Below are 15012 nucleotides of genomic sequence, written 5' to 3' on the forward strand. Positions count from 1 at the left end.
GGGCCAACCCACCAGCTGAGGGGAGATAGCATATAGCTCAGAGGCGTAAACTCCCGCCTGGCAAGCGCAAGGTTGTGAGTTGGATCCCCGGTACCCAAAAAAGAAAAAAAAAAAAAAAAAAAAAAAAAAAACTGAGTGGAGAAAGATCAGCTTCCACAGCCCACAACAGGCAGGCAAGGGGCTCCTGCTTCCTGCCCACCAGCCACACCCCCCTCCCTCCTGGGTCCCCAAGCCTGGTCCTTGTGGCCCCACCTGACTGGGCTACCAGCCCATTTCCATTGCTGTATCCTGGGGAAGAAAAGTGGGGGTGTGAGGGGCAGAGGGAAAGGGAAGCCAGGAGGCAGGAGCTGGAGGTGGGGCCTCCCCCTTGTCCGGCCTCAGAGGTCCCCCCCCCCCGCCCCCGCAGGCCTGGGGAGAGACAGACAGGACCAAGGAGGCCGTGGAGCGCTATCCTCCTGCCCCTCACCCACTTGGGCCCCTTCTCAGGGAAAAGCTGCAGCGTTCAGCCTGGTCCTGTGTCCCGCAGAGACAGAGGCTTGGGAGGGGAAGGGGCAGCAGACAATTTGTAGGAGGACAGGGGTGGGAGGTGTTGACAGAAAAGGCTAACCTGGCTTCTGGAGCTTCCTGCCCCCCTCGATGGCTGGAGAAGGGAAAGAGGGCAAGTGAGCAACGCAGACGTCCTCACCATAGGCCTCTCCTCTGGGTTCCTGGCCCCTGGCCCCAGTGCCCACCCCTCCCTACCTGGTCCACGGCTGAGGGGAAACACAAGGCCTGTGGAGAAGAGGGGCTGAGGTGAGGAAGGTTTCAGACAGGCCAGGGGTGGAGACTCACCCCCTGCCTCCTCTGCCTAGCCTCCCCCAGTCCTGCAGTGCCTGCTCCATAGCTGTTCTGAGCTGGGGGGCCTGTGGGGGAGTGAGCAGGGGGTTCAGACCCTGGCAACGGTGGGGGAAGAAGGGCCTTTGATGCCACCTTAAGAGCCAGGATTCTGGTGACTCTCCTGGGAGACCCCTGCCTGAGCGCTGGGGTCATGGATGGAGGTGGTGTGAATGAGGGGAGGGGAGCTCAGCTGGGGCTGGGGTGACAGCATGGGGCAGGCCTCACCTGGCTGCTGGGGCTTCACACCCCCTCTGTAGCCTGGAGGAGAGACAGGGAGCTGGGGAGAAGCATGGGGGTCCTCACCCTTGGGCCTCCCCAGAATCCCAGCCCACCCCTACCTGGTCCGTAGCCATTTAGAGCTGCAGGGCCTGTGGGAAAGAGGGCAGTGCTGTGGTGGGAAGAGGAGGAGGCCGGGACTGGGCCCCCCCGTGTGTCCTTCTCCCCAGGACCCTCGGTATCCTCATGGACTTCCTTCCTTCACGAAGAGTGGCGGCCCTCTTCCCAGGTCAGCCCTGGCTTAGTATGCTTAGTGTCTAAGGGCGGTGAGTTTAGGGACAGAGGCGGAGAAGGGGTGCAGACTGGCTGTCACCTGGCTTCTGAGGTTTCACGCTCACTCTTAGGCCCCGGGAGAGATGGGGGGGGGACAAGACTCCAGTCCGTCTCTCTCAGCTCCTGGCCCCAGTCCCTGTCCTCAGTCTCTCTCCCACATTCCCCGTCTCCCAACACCAACACGAAACCTGGACCCAAGGCCCTTGCCAGGCCTGGCTGCTAGTTCATTTCTGTTATTGTATCTTGGGGAGAAATGAGGGGGGCATGGGGTGATATGGGGGAGGAGCAGCATCAGAGACAGGCAGGGGGGTGCAGGGGGGCTTCCTACTGGCTCTGAGCCTCCCAGCCCTCTGCCACCCCCACACGCTGAGGCTCTGGTGACCCCTCACTTTCTGACCTTCCTATGGAGTCACTGAGCCCCAGGCTGGGCCTTTCCCCTGTCCACGCTCTAGCGGGCTCCACCAGCTGAGCTCACTAGTTGGGCTCCTGCCCCAGGGACCCGCCCCTCCCATTTCCATACCCCGTAGAGACACGGAGGGAAGTGTGGTGGAGGGCCTATATCTTCGGCAGTTCATGTACAGAGACAGACCAAGCAACTCACCTGGCTTCTGGGGCTTCCTGCCCCCTGCAAAACCTGGACAAGATACAAGCAGCAGGGGAGGCCTCAGGGACCCTCCTCACCAGGCCCTGCTTCCTTCCCTGCTCCTTCCCCTGCCTGCCCCAGATCTGTTCTGGGCTGCCAGGCTGGTGTGGAGAGGGAGAACTTGGGGTCCAGCTGAGGTGCAAGTGAAGGCCCCCCTCTTTTAGATAGACCCTGAAACCTGGAATGCCAGAGGTTTCCTCCCAGCTCCCCCTCAGTTTTTCATCTCCTCTGCACCTCTGAGGCCTGAGAGGGGAATGGAAGGACACCCCAGATGTGCCTCCGAGGCCCCCGTGCTCACCTGGCTGGGCTCCCAGCCCATTCCCATGCAGGAGCCCTGGGGGGACATGTGGGGCAGAGATAAGAAGGGGGAAGGAGCTTGAGTTTTAGGGGAGACAGAAACAGGCAAGGGTGGGGCTCACCTGCTTTCTGAGGTTTCATGTCCCCTCCAAAGCCTGTAGAAAATGGAGAGCAGGTGAGGCACTCAAACCCCTCTCAGAGGCACCTGGAACCCAGCATCCTGCCTGCAGCCTCTCCCAGCCCCTCAGGACCTGCCCTGCAGCTGTTCTGAGTTGGGGGACCAGTGGGGGAGTGAAGTAGGAGCAGGAGCAAAGGGTCTCCTGTCCTCCCTTCAGGACCAGGCCAGAAACCAGGGATCCCAGACGCTCCCCAGCTCTCTTCTTTCACCAGCCTCTGGCACACACAGACCCCCGCCCCGGCCTCCTGCACTCACCTCGCTGAGCTCCCAACCCATTCCTGTGCCCGAAGGCTGGGGTCACGGATGGAGGTGGTGTGAATGAGGGGAGGGGAGCTCGGGGCTGGGGAGGCAGAGAGGTAGCTTGGGGCAGGGCTCACCTGGCTGCTGAGGATTCACACCCCCTCCATAGCCTGGAGGAGAGACAGGGAGCTGGTGAGGAGCCTGGGGATCCCCATCTTTGGGCTTCCCCAGAACCCCAGCCCACCTCTACCTGGTCCATAGCCATTTGGAGCTGCAGGGCCTAGGGAAGGAAGAGAAAGGGTCCCTGAACACCCTAGCCCAGTGGTGGCGAACCTTTCAGAGCTTTCAATGATATAAACAGCCTGCTGTGGCACATGTGCCATAGGTTCACCACCTCTGCCCTAGCCTGTCCTTGAGGCTAGGTTTGGCCCATCTCCCAGACCAGCTATGGTCCAGGGAGGGGCAGTAGTACGGGAAAGTTGGGGACATGGTGGCTGTGGGCTCTTTCCCTACACCATCCCAGGGAGCTTGTCCCAGCCTCTTCTCACCTTGCCCCGCTCAAGCCGCCCCCAGCTTTTCAGTGGGCCCTGGCCAGCTCTCCTCCTTGGCCTCCACTTCCTGTCCCAGCACTGTACTCTAGACTGTTGTCCTGTCCGTCCCCTAGCTGGCGCAGGCTCTGGGAGAGCCAACTCCAGCACCTAGCTGACCTAGAACAGCAGTGGTCCATACATTGATTTTTGATTATTTCATTTTGTCTTGTTTTTGTGGTGCTGGGGATTGAACCCAGAGCCTTTCTCATGCTAAGCAAGTGCTCTACCACTGAGCTACATCCCTAGTCCTTTATTATATTTTATTTTGAGGCAGAGGCTTGCTAAGTTGCCCAGGCTGGCCTGGAACTTGTGGTCTTCCCGCCTCAGCCTCTCGAGTAGTGTGCTTTCATGACTGGCTGCATTGATTTGTTGAATGAGTGTTTGTTGTGTGAGATCGAATTGGAGGCGAGTAAGTGGGTCTCACTCTTGAGGTCTTAGTCCTCCCCCAGGGCCTGAGAAAGAGAGACTGTTGAGTCCCTGTCTCAGCAGCCCCACCTGTGGGAACCCCCATGCTCAGCTGGCTGGGACCCTGCTCCTAGGAAGATCCCAGCTTCCAGCCCATTCCTGTTGCCAAGTCCTACAGATACAGAGCAAAAGAAAATGGGGAAGATCAAGGACCTGGGAAGAGCACAGGCTGATAAAGTACGGCAGAGACAGGTGCAGTAAGGGCTTCACCTGGCTTCCCAAGCTTTCTAACTCCTCCAAAGCCTGGGGGCAGATGAGTAGGTAAAGGCCCTTCATCTCTGGGCCTTGCCCAGAACCTCAGCCCTGGGCTCCCATCCTCCATCACCATCCCCTCTTTACCTTCTCCAAAGCCATTCAGTGTTGCAGGACCTAGTTTTTTAGGTGTGGGGTTAGACACAGGAAATCTCTTTGTGGTGCCAAGAGGGGATGGGCTGGGTCTGCCGGCCCCTGGCTCCCATGGCCCTGCCCTTCACGCCTGTGAATTCCCTCCCAGTCCTGACCACGGTCCCCACCCCAGTTGAGCATTTGGTTCTTGGATTGTAAGCTGTGCCCAGTAGCCCAGGCTTGACCCGCAGCCGTCCTCAGGGCTCAGAAGGCCAGGCTCAGGTTTCCCCGGGGAGATTAGCCAAAGGAGCGAGCCGCTGAGAGCCCCACTGCTGTCCTAGGGCTGTGTTGGGGCCATCTCTTTCTCTACCTCTTACCTGGCTGGGGTGCCAGGCTGTTTCCATTGGCAAATCCTGGAAGGAAATTGGCGTGGTGGGGGAGAGACTTAGGGAGGATAGAGCCAAGGTGAGGACAGGGAGAGCAGGTATCTGTTCACCTGGTTTCTGAGCCTTCATGCCCCCTCCCAAGCCTGAGCAAGACCCAGAAGGGCTAAGCCATGTGCAGACCCCACCCAACCCACTACCCTCCCTCCAGAAATCTACTCTGCCTCCCTGGTCCCTGATTGCCCCAGCCTAGGTCCTCCCCTCTCATTCCCCAAACCACAGCTTGGCCCAAGCGCCCTCACCTGGCTGGACTCCAGCTCCCAGAAAGGGACCAGCTCCCATCCCATTCCCACTGCTGAGCCCTGGGGGAAAGAGCAGGAAGGAGGCAGGGGAGGCCAGGCCAGTTGTGTGAGGGGTAGACAGGTACACTGGCACAGGGCAGGGCTCCCCTGGTCCCCGGCCCCTGGAACTGGGGATTGAACTCAGGGCCTTCACGCTGAGCTACATCCTCAGTCCTCTGTTTTAATTTCTGAGACAGCGTCTCACTAAGTCACTGAGTCTCTCACACTAGGCCTGAACCTGCAGTCTTGCCATAAACTCCCCAGGTGCTGGCTTTACAGCCCTCTGCCACCGTGCCCCCTACTCACTTAGTTTTTGAGGTTTCATATCCTCTATAGCACCTGAGAAGGAGAGACCAGCTGAGGGGACCTCGAGCGTCATAAACCCCCGTTCTTACCAAACACCCTGTTCTGCCGTGCTCACCCCTACCTGGTCCATGGCCATTCTGAGGCACAGGGCCTGTGTCAAGATAAAGGCAAAGGCTGGGGTTAGGCCGGTGTAGGGCCAGACCAGCTCCTGCAGTGTCCCCACCCCTGGCCTTCATGTACCATGCCCCCAGCAGCCCTTCCCTCTGAGCATGCCAGAGAGCAGCCTGGGAGACGCTCCTCAGGCCCAGCACCATGTCTCACACCACAGGAGTGGTGTCAGTAGGTCAGTGCATGGGCTGCTCTCTGGATGGGTGACACAAACAGTGGCAGAGATGGGGACAGGGAGAGACGGGACATAGACAGTAGAACTGGAGATAGGGCAAGGGCCATGGCTCGCCCCTCACCCAGCCTCTTCTGTGGTTGCACGCCCCGTCCCAGGCCTGGGAGAGAAAGGCAGAGGTTGGCACTGACCCCTGACTCCAGCCAGCCCTCCCCTATGGTGTGAGGCTGGGGGCCATGAGCCCTTCTCCTCCACCTTCTCTGAGGCCCCCTCACCTGGCAACCATCCCAGCCCTGGAAAAACACGGACACCCAAGCTGTCTCTGCCCTCAAATCCTGGGAGCTTTGAGGGACACAGATAGAAATAAAGCCAAGATGGGTGGGGAGACTGCACACACCTGGCTTCAGAGGACCCCCCAGGCCTGGAAAAGGGGGAGAGGCTGAGCCCCACCCTCCCTCTGAAACCCAGGTGTCCTTACCTGGCTGTGCTCCCACCCCTAGGAAGGCTGCAGCTCCTGGCCTGGTTCCATATCCTGGGGAGACAGAGCCAGAGAGAATAAGGAGGGGACTGGGGCTGTGAGAGGAGGCAGGGACCCATGAGGGAGTCACAGAGCGGAGGGGCGTGGAACGGGCTCGCATCTGGCTTTTGGAGCTTCACACTCCCTCCCAAGCCTGGGGAGAGATGGGCAGCGGATGAAGGGCGCCCTGAGACCTGCCTCCTCGCCCAGATCCCTGACCAGGAGTCATCATTATTTTGGGGGGCACTGGGGATTGGACCAGAGGCCTTGGACTGAGCTTCAGTCTTTTCTTATTTTATATACAAAAAACCCCAACATATAATACAAAAAACCCCAAATATATGTGTGTGTGTGTGTATGTATGTATATATGTACACACACACACACACATATATATATGTACATATATATATGTATATATATAGTTTTTTCGTGGTTTTTCTTTTTGTGACAGGGTCTTGCTATGTACTTTTTTTTTTTGTCTTTTTGAGACAGGGTCTCGCTATGCAGTTCAGGCTGACCTTGAGCTCACTTTGTAGTCCAGTCTGGCCTCCAACTTGCAATGATCCTCTTGCCTCAGCCTCCCGAGTACTGGGATTACAGGCATGTGCCACCACGCCCAGCTTGCTATGTACTTCAAAGTAGCCTTTTTGTGTTTGGGTACTGGGATTTGAACTCAGGACCTTGCACTTGCCAAGCAAGCACTTGTGCCGCTGAGCTATATCCCCGGCCCCAAAGTAGCCTTAAACTCTCTGTATAGCCTAGGCTGATTTCAAATGCAAAGCAATCCTCCTGTCTCAGCCTTCCAAGTTCTAGGATTACAGGCATGTGCTACCACACCTGGCTTTATTTTTTATTTTGAGATAAGGTCTCACTGAATTGCCCAGGCTGGCCTCCAATAAGTGATCTTCCTGGCTCAGCCTCTCAGAGTACTGGGATTACAGGCATGCTCTACCAAGTCTTTCGCTGCTCAGCAGCAATTTTGAGCTGAGGGGCTGAGGGGTGAGGGAGGTGTGTTTGGGGTCCATCTGAAGTGGGGTGAGGCAGGGGGTCCTTTTTCATCTCTCCCCAAACCACCTCACTGAGACACCAGACCTGCCCTCCTGAGGCTTAGGGGAGCCAGGAACAGGACCCTGGCAATGCTGGCCGGGCCACCCCCCAAAACCAGGCAAAAATGCAGGCATTCCCCTTGCTCCATCTCACCAGGCTGGGCCGTAGCACCTGGGAAAACCTCTGTTCCCATCCTGTTCCCGTTCTGGGTCCCAAACTCCAGGGAGACAGCAGGGAGAGGGGGAAGTCAGACAGGAGAAGGTGGGTGAGGGGACAGGAGGGTCTGAGTGAGACTCACCTGGCTTCTGAGGGTTCACACCTGCTCCAATGCCTGAGAAAGACGAAAGACACCCCTAGAATCTTGGTCTGCAGTTCCCCCTGGCCCCACCCCTACTCGCTCCATAGCCATCCTGAGCCAGGAGGCCTGTAGGAAGGGAAGAGATGAGCTGGGGAGGCATGGAGCTTGGGCTCGGGTGGAGTACAGGACCCCTGGACCAAACCAGAAAGCGGGAAATGCCCCCCTCAAAAAACAGAGCAAAACATTCACCAGTCCTACCCCTTCACCCTGGGAGGGAGGCAGGGAGAGGACACCCAGATGCTAACCCTACAGACTCCACTGTCATCTGACTGGACTCCAGGCCCGTTCCCATGCTTGATCGAGGGGGACAGATGCAGTGAGGGGTGTGGGAGAAAGACAGGGACATAGAACTGGGCTGCAGCAGGGCTCACCTGGCTTCTGAGGTTTAGCACTCCCTCCAAAGCCTGGAGGACAGAAAAGTGGGTGCCCTAGAAGTCCTGTGGTTCGGAAGCTCCCCAGAATCACCCCCTGGGCCCCTAGGCCAACTAGATCAGAGGGCTGCAAAGCATCCTGGGTGCAGGAGAGGGCCTGGAACACCCTTCCCTCCTCCTTTTCTTCCCTCTCCCTAGCTGGTACCCCCCTGACATACAGAGGAAGATGGGGATCAGCTCTGTTCCCCTCCGGAGGTATCTGCCTGTCCCCCACTTTCCCTGCTGCTGCCCGACTCCCCTCTTTGCTAGGGAGAGAGACGTGAAGTGCATTGTTTCCCAGACTCCCCCCTTTGGGCCCAGCCCTTACCTGCTTCCAGCCCCCTGGGAGGGCCGTAGCCTGTGGGGGAAATGGGCAGGTGAGCCCTGGGGGTGGCGGAAGGGGCAGAAGCTGGGAAGCTATGTCCCGAGGCCCACATCCCCAAACAGTTTTACCTGATCTGTAGCCATTTGGACTCCCCAAGCCTGTGGTAGGAGGGGAGGGGAGTACCTTAGGAGTGGACGGGGGGGGGGGCAAGTGTGGGTGCCACCCTTCCCTCTCTGGGCCTCTGTTCCCCTACTGGTTACAGGAGGCCAAAGACACACTAAGGAGAGCAGTCTGGCAGCAGGAGAGCTGAAACTGGGGGTCCCTGGGCATGGGAAAAGGGTCACACCCCCTCCAAAGCCTGACAGAGAGGTGAGGGCCAGTTGAGGGTTGCAGGAGTCCCCCACCCCAGGGACACCCCTAGAATCTTGGTTCCTAGCTCTCCCTGGCTCCACATCTACCTGTTCCACAGCCATTCTGAGCTAGAGGCCTGTGGGAGGAGGAAGAGATGAGCCAGGGAGGCATGGGGTTCTGGCGCAAGTGGGGTACAGGATCCCTGGACCAAGCCAGAAAGCAGCAATGCCCCCCTGGTGTGCCCTCTTCCTCACCAACTTGCCCTCCTCTGCCTCTAGTCTTAGTTCTGAGGGTCTTTGGACTCCCCTTGGCCCCCCATAAATGCCTCAGGTCTCAGGAGGGAGCTCCTCCCCCTGCCCTTAGCACCCCACAGGCCCTGGAATGAAGAGTCTCTGAGACACTCAGCCCCTCCAGCCCACCTTGTCCTTGTCCCCACCCCTCCTGTCCCATCTCCAGACCTTGCCTCTCCGGTCCCACACTTGAGCTGACCACTGACAATGCTACCTGCCAGAAAGACAGGGAGGGATCCCACATCTGGAGTCCCAGAGCTAGGGGACCTCTGGGGCTGTCCCCAGGGCAGGAGAAAGAGGCCTTGTCCCCTGACCCCAGGGCTCAGAGGGGCTGCTTACCTATCCGCAGGCCAGCAGGGAGCGGGGGCAGCCCTGTGGGAACAAGGGGGTACTACTCAGGGCAGGACCCCAAATGCCAAGAAAGGGTAAGACCCAGGCATCCTTAGACCCGCGAAGCTTCCTATCTGAGGCCTCCACCAGCCCAGGCTCCCCACACCCCCACCTTCCCTGCCCGCGCTCTTGTCTCCCCGGCAGGGCCCAGCTGCGCAGCCCTTCTCCTCACCGCCTTGCAGGCTCTCGGGAGTCAGACAGAGCAGGAAAAGGGCTGCAGACAAGGCCCAGATGCCCATGGTGCAGGGGAGTGGGCAGGCTCGGCACCTTCTGGGCCTTTAAACACCCCTGCTGGGTGGGAGCCCTGACCCACACCCCAGCTGCGAGTGGCAGAGGCTCTTCCTGCAGACCGCAGGAGGCCAGCCCCAGCGCCCCTGCAGCAGGCAGGCCTCTAGCCCCCTGGCCCGGCTCCCTGCCCTAACCCTCATCCATCATGAGTGCTGACAGCAGGGAGAGGCCCCCACCTGGCTCCCAGGCTCTTCCCCCACCCTCAGTCAGTGACTTGGGCCCTGGCGCCAGGCCTGGAGGGCTCAGATGTCCCCCAAGCTGCTGGCGAGGCAGGCTGGCACCTTGGGCCCAACCCAAACACAGCTGGGGAGACAGGGGGCAGAGCCAGGGCCAGAAGCATGGGTGTGGCTGACAGGCAAATAATGAGTTACTCTCACTTGGAAGGCAACTAGGAAGCCAGGGGAGTGGGTGGGGGAGGCAGCAGTGTAACAGACTGTGACAGGCAGACTTGTTCCTAAGAGCCAGCTACTATCCCAAGACTGCAGAGGCAGGGGCAGGGACCCCAGCCCAGAAAGGTGCTTTGTCCCCCGCTGAGGATTTGGTTGCCAGAGGGACTCAAGCCTCCTATCCCTGCGTCCCCCTTTATCTTTCTGTGAGGGAGAGTGGCACACAAGGATGGGTCATTCGGTGCTCAGTCTGTCCAAGTGTCCCTCTTTCTAGTACTGGGAATTAAACCCAGGGCCTTTGTACTGAGCTGTGTCCCCAGTCCTTCTTATTTTTTTATTTTGAGACAGGGTCTCATTAAACTGCCCATGCTGGGCTTGAACTCCCAGTCCTCATGCTTCAGCCTCGCAGAGTACAGGGATTACAGGTGGACAACACCACACCTGAGTACATTTTTAAAGTTTGAGATAGTCTCGATAAGTTGTATGGGGCTGAATTGGAACTTTCAGTTCGATCCTCCTGCCTCAGAAGTCCTGCTGTTCCTTGAAAGCTCAGCTCCAGACCTACTTCTTCGGTGGCCATCCCTCTTGGCCTGCCCTTGCTACATCTTCACCAGCTCTAACTTTTGGGAACAAACTTAGGATCTAGGACTCAGATTAGGGTGGGAAGGATTGTAGTGGCTGGCTGTGGAGGGTTCCTAGGGACAAGGAGCAGCTTCATTCCTGGGGAGAGTGGTGAGCAGTGGAGCCTGGAGCTAGGACAGGTGCAGGAATCTGGGGCGAGGCGAGCATGGTGTGTCCAGGACAGCCAGTGCCATGATGCACGCAGCCTTCGGGGTCTTGGGAGGGGGCAACGGGAAAGTCAGAAAAAACTACAGACACAGACTAAAAGGAAAGCTGGGACCAGGTGGGACCTGACCTATCCGCTGGAGAGGCAGTGACAACCCAGCATGGTCTGCCTCTTTATACACTGTAAAAAAGGAGAAGGCAGTGGAAGGCAACAGGGCAGAAAGAGCAAGGTCTCAGTGTTTTGCTGAGAACACTGAAAGCAAAACATTTTCAGAGCTGTCTGTGCTGTAATCAACAGGGAAGAACACCAAGTGCAGACACCTGCTGGACTGGCCTTACTGTAGTCCCAACAGCTAGTTTACATGGCGCCCCTCCAGACCTCTGCATTCTTGTGGCTGGCCTTGCTCTAGCCCTGAATGTGTGGTCGATCTCTAGCTCAGCCACTCCCCACAAGGCAGGCCTGGCAAAAGCTTCAGGCACCGCTCTCTTCCAAGTGAGTCTGTGGACTCCATGGAGCCAACTGGGGATGGCACTGCCTCAGCCCCTACCCCTGGACCTGAGTCTAGAAGACTCTACACCCTGTCTGTGGCTGGCCTGTTCTTCACCCAGCCAGCCTGCCCTTCCTGGCGCCACTGGCTGAGGAGTCCTGGCAGCCAGGCACGGCAGGGGTCTGGAGAGCAGCTACAGTGAGCAAGGGCTGGGGGGCTCCTTGGTATGAGGTCCCTGTGCCTCTCCTACTTGTGGGCCCAGTTCAGCCCAGCAGGCTGTGGGGCTAGTGCCAGGTACCCTGTCTCAGAGGCTGGCCCCCAGGACTGAGCTGGCCTACACCTCATCTCCCTTTCTGCCTCCCGCTCCCCTTGGCCGCACCTCACCACTGCTGTCTCATCTGTGTAAAACCTTTCTGCTGCCTGTAGACCCCACGTACCCATTTCCTGCCCTGCCTGGAGCCCAGGAGGCTGGGCATCCTATTAGCCACTGGAGGGACTCAGTGGTGGCCCCTGGCCCTGGCTATTCCATAAGAGCTCAGGACATACCAACAGTCAACAAATGGGATTATATCAAAATAAAGAGTTTCTGCATAGCAAAGGAAACAGCAATGAAGAGACAAGCTACAGAATATAAAACAATTTTGCCAGCTGCTTTTCAGAGGACCAATATCCAGAATACATAAAAAACCCTAAAAAATAAAAGATCCAGCCGGACATGGTGGTGCACGCCTGTGATCCCAGCACTCAGGAGGCTGGAGCAGGACGATCGTTGCAAGTTCAAGACCAGCCTGGGCTACAAAGTGAACTCAAGGCCAGCCTGAACTGCACAGCAAGACCCTGTCTCAAAAAGACTAAAAATAAAAATAAAAATAAAAAATAAAAGATCCAATTAAAAAATGGGCAATTGAAATGAATAGATATTTCTCAAAGAACAAGTATAAATGGCCAATGGATACATGAGAAAGTGCTCGGCATCTCTGGCCATTAGAGAAATACAAATCAAAACAACAATGAAATTCTGTCTTACTCTAGAAAGAATGGCTACCTGCAAAAACTCAGAAAACAGCAAATGTTGATGAGGTTGTGGGGAAAAAAGAAACACTTTTATATTGTTGATGGGAATGTAAACTAGTACAACCATCATGGAAATCAGTATGGAGACTCCTCAGAAAACTAAAATAGACCCGGGTATACCTCTCCTAGGTATATCCCTGAGAGAGCTAAAGACATCATTTACAGTGATACATACACACCCATGTCTATAGCAGTGCAACTCAACAGCTAAATTTTGGAAGCAGTCTACATGTCTATGAACAGACAGGTAGAAAAATGTGGTATATGTACAGAAAAAAGGTGGTGTACATACCGAATGGAGTACTACTTAGCCAAAAAGAAGGATACATCAGGTCATTCATAGGAAAATGGATGAGCCTTGAGATCATAATGCTAAGTGAAGTGAATCAGACACAGAAGATTAAATATCCCATGGTTTCTCTCATATGAGAAACTCAAAATATAAATAATTCCTAGAAGTGGGAAACAGGGAGACAGACTTTGTGAAGATGAGAAAGGGATCTGGAGATGGGGAGAGGAAGGGGAAATAAAAAGGATCAAATATATATATATATATATATATATATATATATATATATATATATATATTTACCACCTCCCCACAAGGAATGCATTTATCATATACTGCAAACATATACTAATAAAAGGCGGGGGATAGGAAGCCTAGTTCAGCTGGGACTCCCTGGGTAGGGCTTTCCTACCAGGCCATCTGCCAACCCCATGGCTGGTGGCACTGGTTCCCTGGTGTCCTCATGGAGGCCACCTCAGTGGCCTGGTGGAAGCAGGTTGGGTGCTGGGTTCAGGTGGGGTTTAGCATCCACTCCATCTGGCCTGGGACCTTGGGCAGAAATTCAGTTTTCTGAAGCTGTTCACCCCCCTGTAAAGTGATATCAGCCGGGGCCATTGTGCTGGTGCTATTGGGACTTATCCTCATTTACAGGTGGGGAAACAGAGGCAGGAAGGCACTTGGCACAGATAGTAGAGCTAAGTGGTGGGGCCGGAGTTTGAACCCAGGCAGTCCCCAGGGTCCCAAGTCCACCGTCTTGCTCCCAGCATTCCACATGTTCTGGGCAGGCTCCAGGCCCAGTATGCTTCTGACCTGGGATGGCCGAGGCCCCCCCATGCAGACATAGACACTCAGACATGCAGACACACGGGCTCACCCACACGGTGCCAGGGATGCTTGGCTGGAGTGAGCAGGGAGGGAGCCTGGGAGGGGCCACATAGGAGGTGTAGGCTGTGTGCCTGCTCAGCCACTGCCAAGCTGCCTGGGTGCTGGCACGGGCCTGTGGAAAGTGCCAGGCAGCCTGGGGCTTTGGGCCAGCTTGCCCACTGCTCTGGACCACAATACCACAGCTCCCACCCCCAGCACAGCCTCACTTCACCCCAGGCAGGGCCAACCTGAGAACATAGGTCTCAGGCCTGGAGAGGCCCTGACTGAACCCTGGACTGAGCTACTGGGAACCCTGGCCTGAGGGGACATGACCCAGCCTCTGGACTGAACTACTGGGAACCCTGGCCTGAGGGGACATGACCCAGCCTCTGAACAGAGGAATACATTTGAAGAGCTGGACCCTTGCCAAAGGCAAACCAACAGCTGGGTTGCTGGAAGTGTGGATGAGGCCCAGGAAGTGCATTGCCTAAAATGGCTCAGCCCATGTCAACGAACTCCCGGGCAGCTGCTTGCCCCCAGCAGCACGTGCGAGGGGTGGCATCTAGGAGGACAGCTGGGCGGCGGCCAGGCGCCTGTGAGCAGACACCTCTGCAGCACAGCTGCGTACTTGGCCCCTCTGGAGCTGTCTCAGAGAATCTCTGTAGCCCTGATCTGAGCTTCAGCCTCGGCTGCCTCTGGGACACCTTCCCAGGCATCTCTTAGGCTCTCACATCGTGCAAAGCTAGCCTCTTTTAACTCCTTCTGTCCCACCTCCCAGTTTGTTAAAAACCTTACGCAAGTAAGATAGTGTTCACAAAGAAGTGCACCTAAGACATGGTGTACAGTGTAAAACATACTAGACAGCAAATATTGTGCAACCAAAATAGAACTTGGCCAGTTCCGCAGAAGCGCCCACCACAGTCCCCAGTCCCTCTCTCTCGTTAGGGTCACCACGTTGCCATTTGAGGTCGTCACTTGTTCCTTTGATGGCCCTGTCCTGGTGAGCGCTTCCTCCTGAAGTCTGGGCGCGGCTCGCGGGAGCTCCGCGGTGCTGTTGCGGCGACGCGACACACGGGGGCGTGCCCGGCTTTCGCCTGGGATGGGACCCTGGAATCCCACGCTCACTGGGGTCAGAGCTGGGCTAGGGGGCTTCTTCCACGACAGAAGCCCGTCAAGTGCTTTGGTTCCGGACCCTGCCTCCTGTTCCCTCTAATGCAGAGGCCTCCTTTTAGAGCAGGCAGCTGCCTTGACAACTGCAAAATGTACAGATGAGGGGGTGCTGCCCTTATAACTAAAGAGCGAGTAGGCCCCTAGTATGTGTTTGGCCCTGGGCTAAACACTTCACTGGCATTTTTTTCAGCTAGTCTTAATTCCTTTCAAGAAGAGAGGAACTATTACATTTTACTCATGTGTAGGGCAGGGTTTCAGCACCAATGTCTCTGCCACCACAGCTGGCATGCTTACCTGGTACCTGGATTTAGTTATACATATTACATTCATTTACTTACTGTTTTTATTTTATCTACCTGAGGATTGAACCCAGGGCCCTTGCATTGAGCTACATCCTCAGTCCCATTTTAAATTCTTTTTTTTTTTTTTTTTTTTTTTTTTGAG

General features: G+C 56.4%; 1 protein-coding gene across 3 annotated transcripts in view; it reads right to left on the reverse strand.

Annotated features, from left to right (window-relative positions):
- Nucleotides 1-9544, reverse strand: part of LOC102008992 (collagen alpha-1(III) chain-like) — a 12705-nt gene extending 3161 nt beyond the window's left edge. The window contains exons 1-22 of one of the 3 annotated variants that reach the window (XM_013517858.1): nt 9396-9544; nt 9173-9205; nt 8321-8350; nt 8196-8225; nt 7829-7861; nt 7398-7430; nt 6011-6064; nt 5314-5343; nt 5193-5243; nt 4848-4907; nt 4540-4575; nt 4178-4207; nt 3028-3063; nt 2921-2953; nt 2488-2520; nt 2367-2402; nt 2027-2059; nt 1215-1244; nt 1102-1134; nt 742-771; nt 608-640; nt 253-288 (exon numbers count right to left, since the gene is read on the reverse strand). In XM_013517858.1, the coding sequence (XP_013373312.1) occupies nt 253-288; nt 608-640; nt 742-771; nt 1102-1134; nt 1215-1244; nt 2027-2059; nt 2367-2402; nt 2488-2520; nt 2921-2953; nt 3028-3063; nt 4178-4207; nt 4540-4575; nt 4848-4907; nt 5193-5243; nt 5314-5343; nt 6011-6064; nt 7398-7430; nt 7829-7861; nt 8196-8225; nt 8321-8350; nt 9173-9205; nt 9396-9462 (820 nt within the window). In that variant the 5' untranslated portion in view covers nt 9463-9544. The remainder of the gene's footprint in view (nt 1-252; nt 289-607; nt 641-741; nt 772-1101; nt 1135-1214; nt 1245-2026; nt 2060-2366; nt 2403-2487; nt 2521-2920; nt 2954-3027; nt 3064-4177; nt 4208-4539; nt 4576-4847; nt 4908-5192; nt 5244-5313; nt 5344-6010; nt 6065-7397; nt 7431-7828; nt 7862-8195; nt 8226-8320; nt 8351-9172; nt 9206-9395) is intronic. The other 2 variants (XM_013517859.1, XM_013517860.1) reach the window with 2 other exon arrangements.
- Nucleotides 9545-15012: the final 5468 nt, after the last annotated feature.

Source organism: Chinchilla lanigera, unplaced genomic scaffold, assembly GCF_000276665.1.
Source record: "Chinchilla lanigera isolate Chin_1 unplaced genomic scaffold, ChiLan1.0 scaffold00041, whole genome shotgun sequence".
In the NCBI taxonomy this organism is placed as follows: Eukaryota; Metazoa; Chordata; class Mammalia; order Rodentia; family Chinchillidae; genus Chinchilla; species Chinchilla lanigera.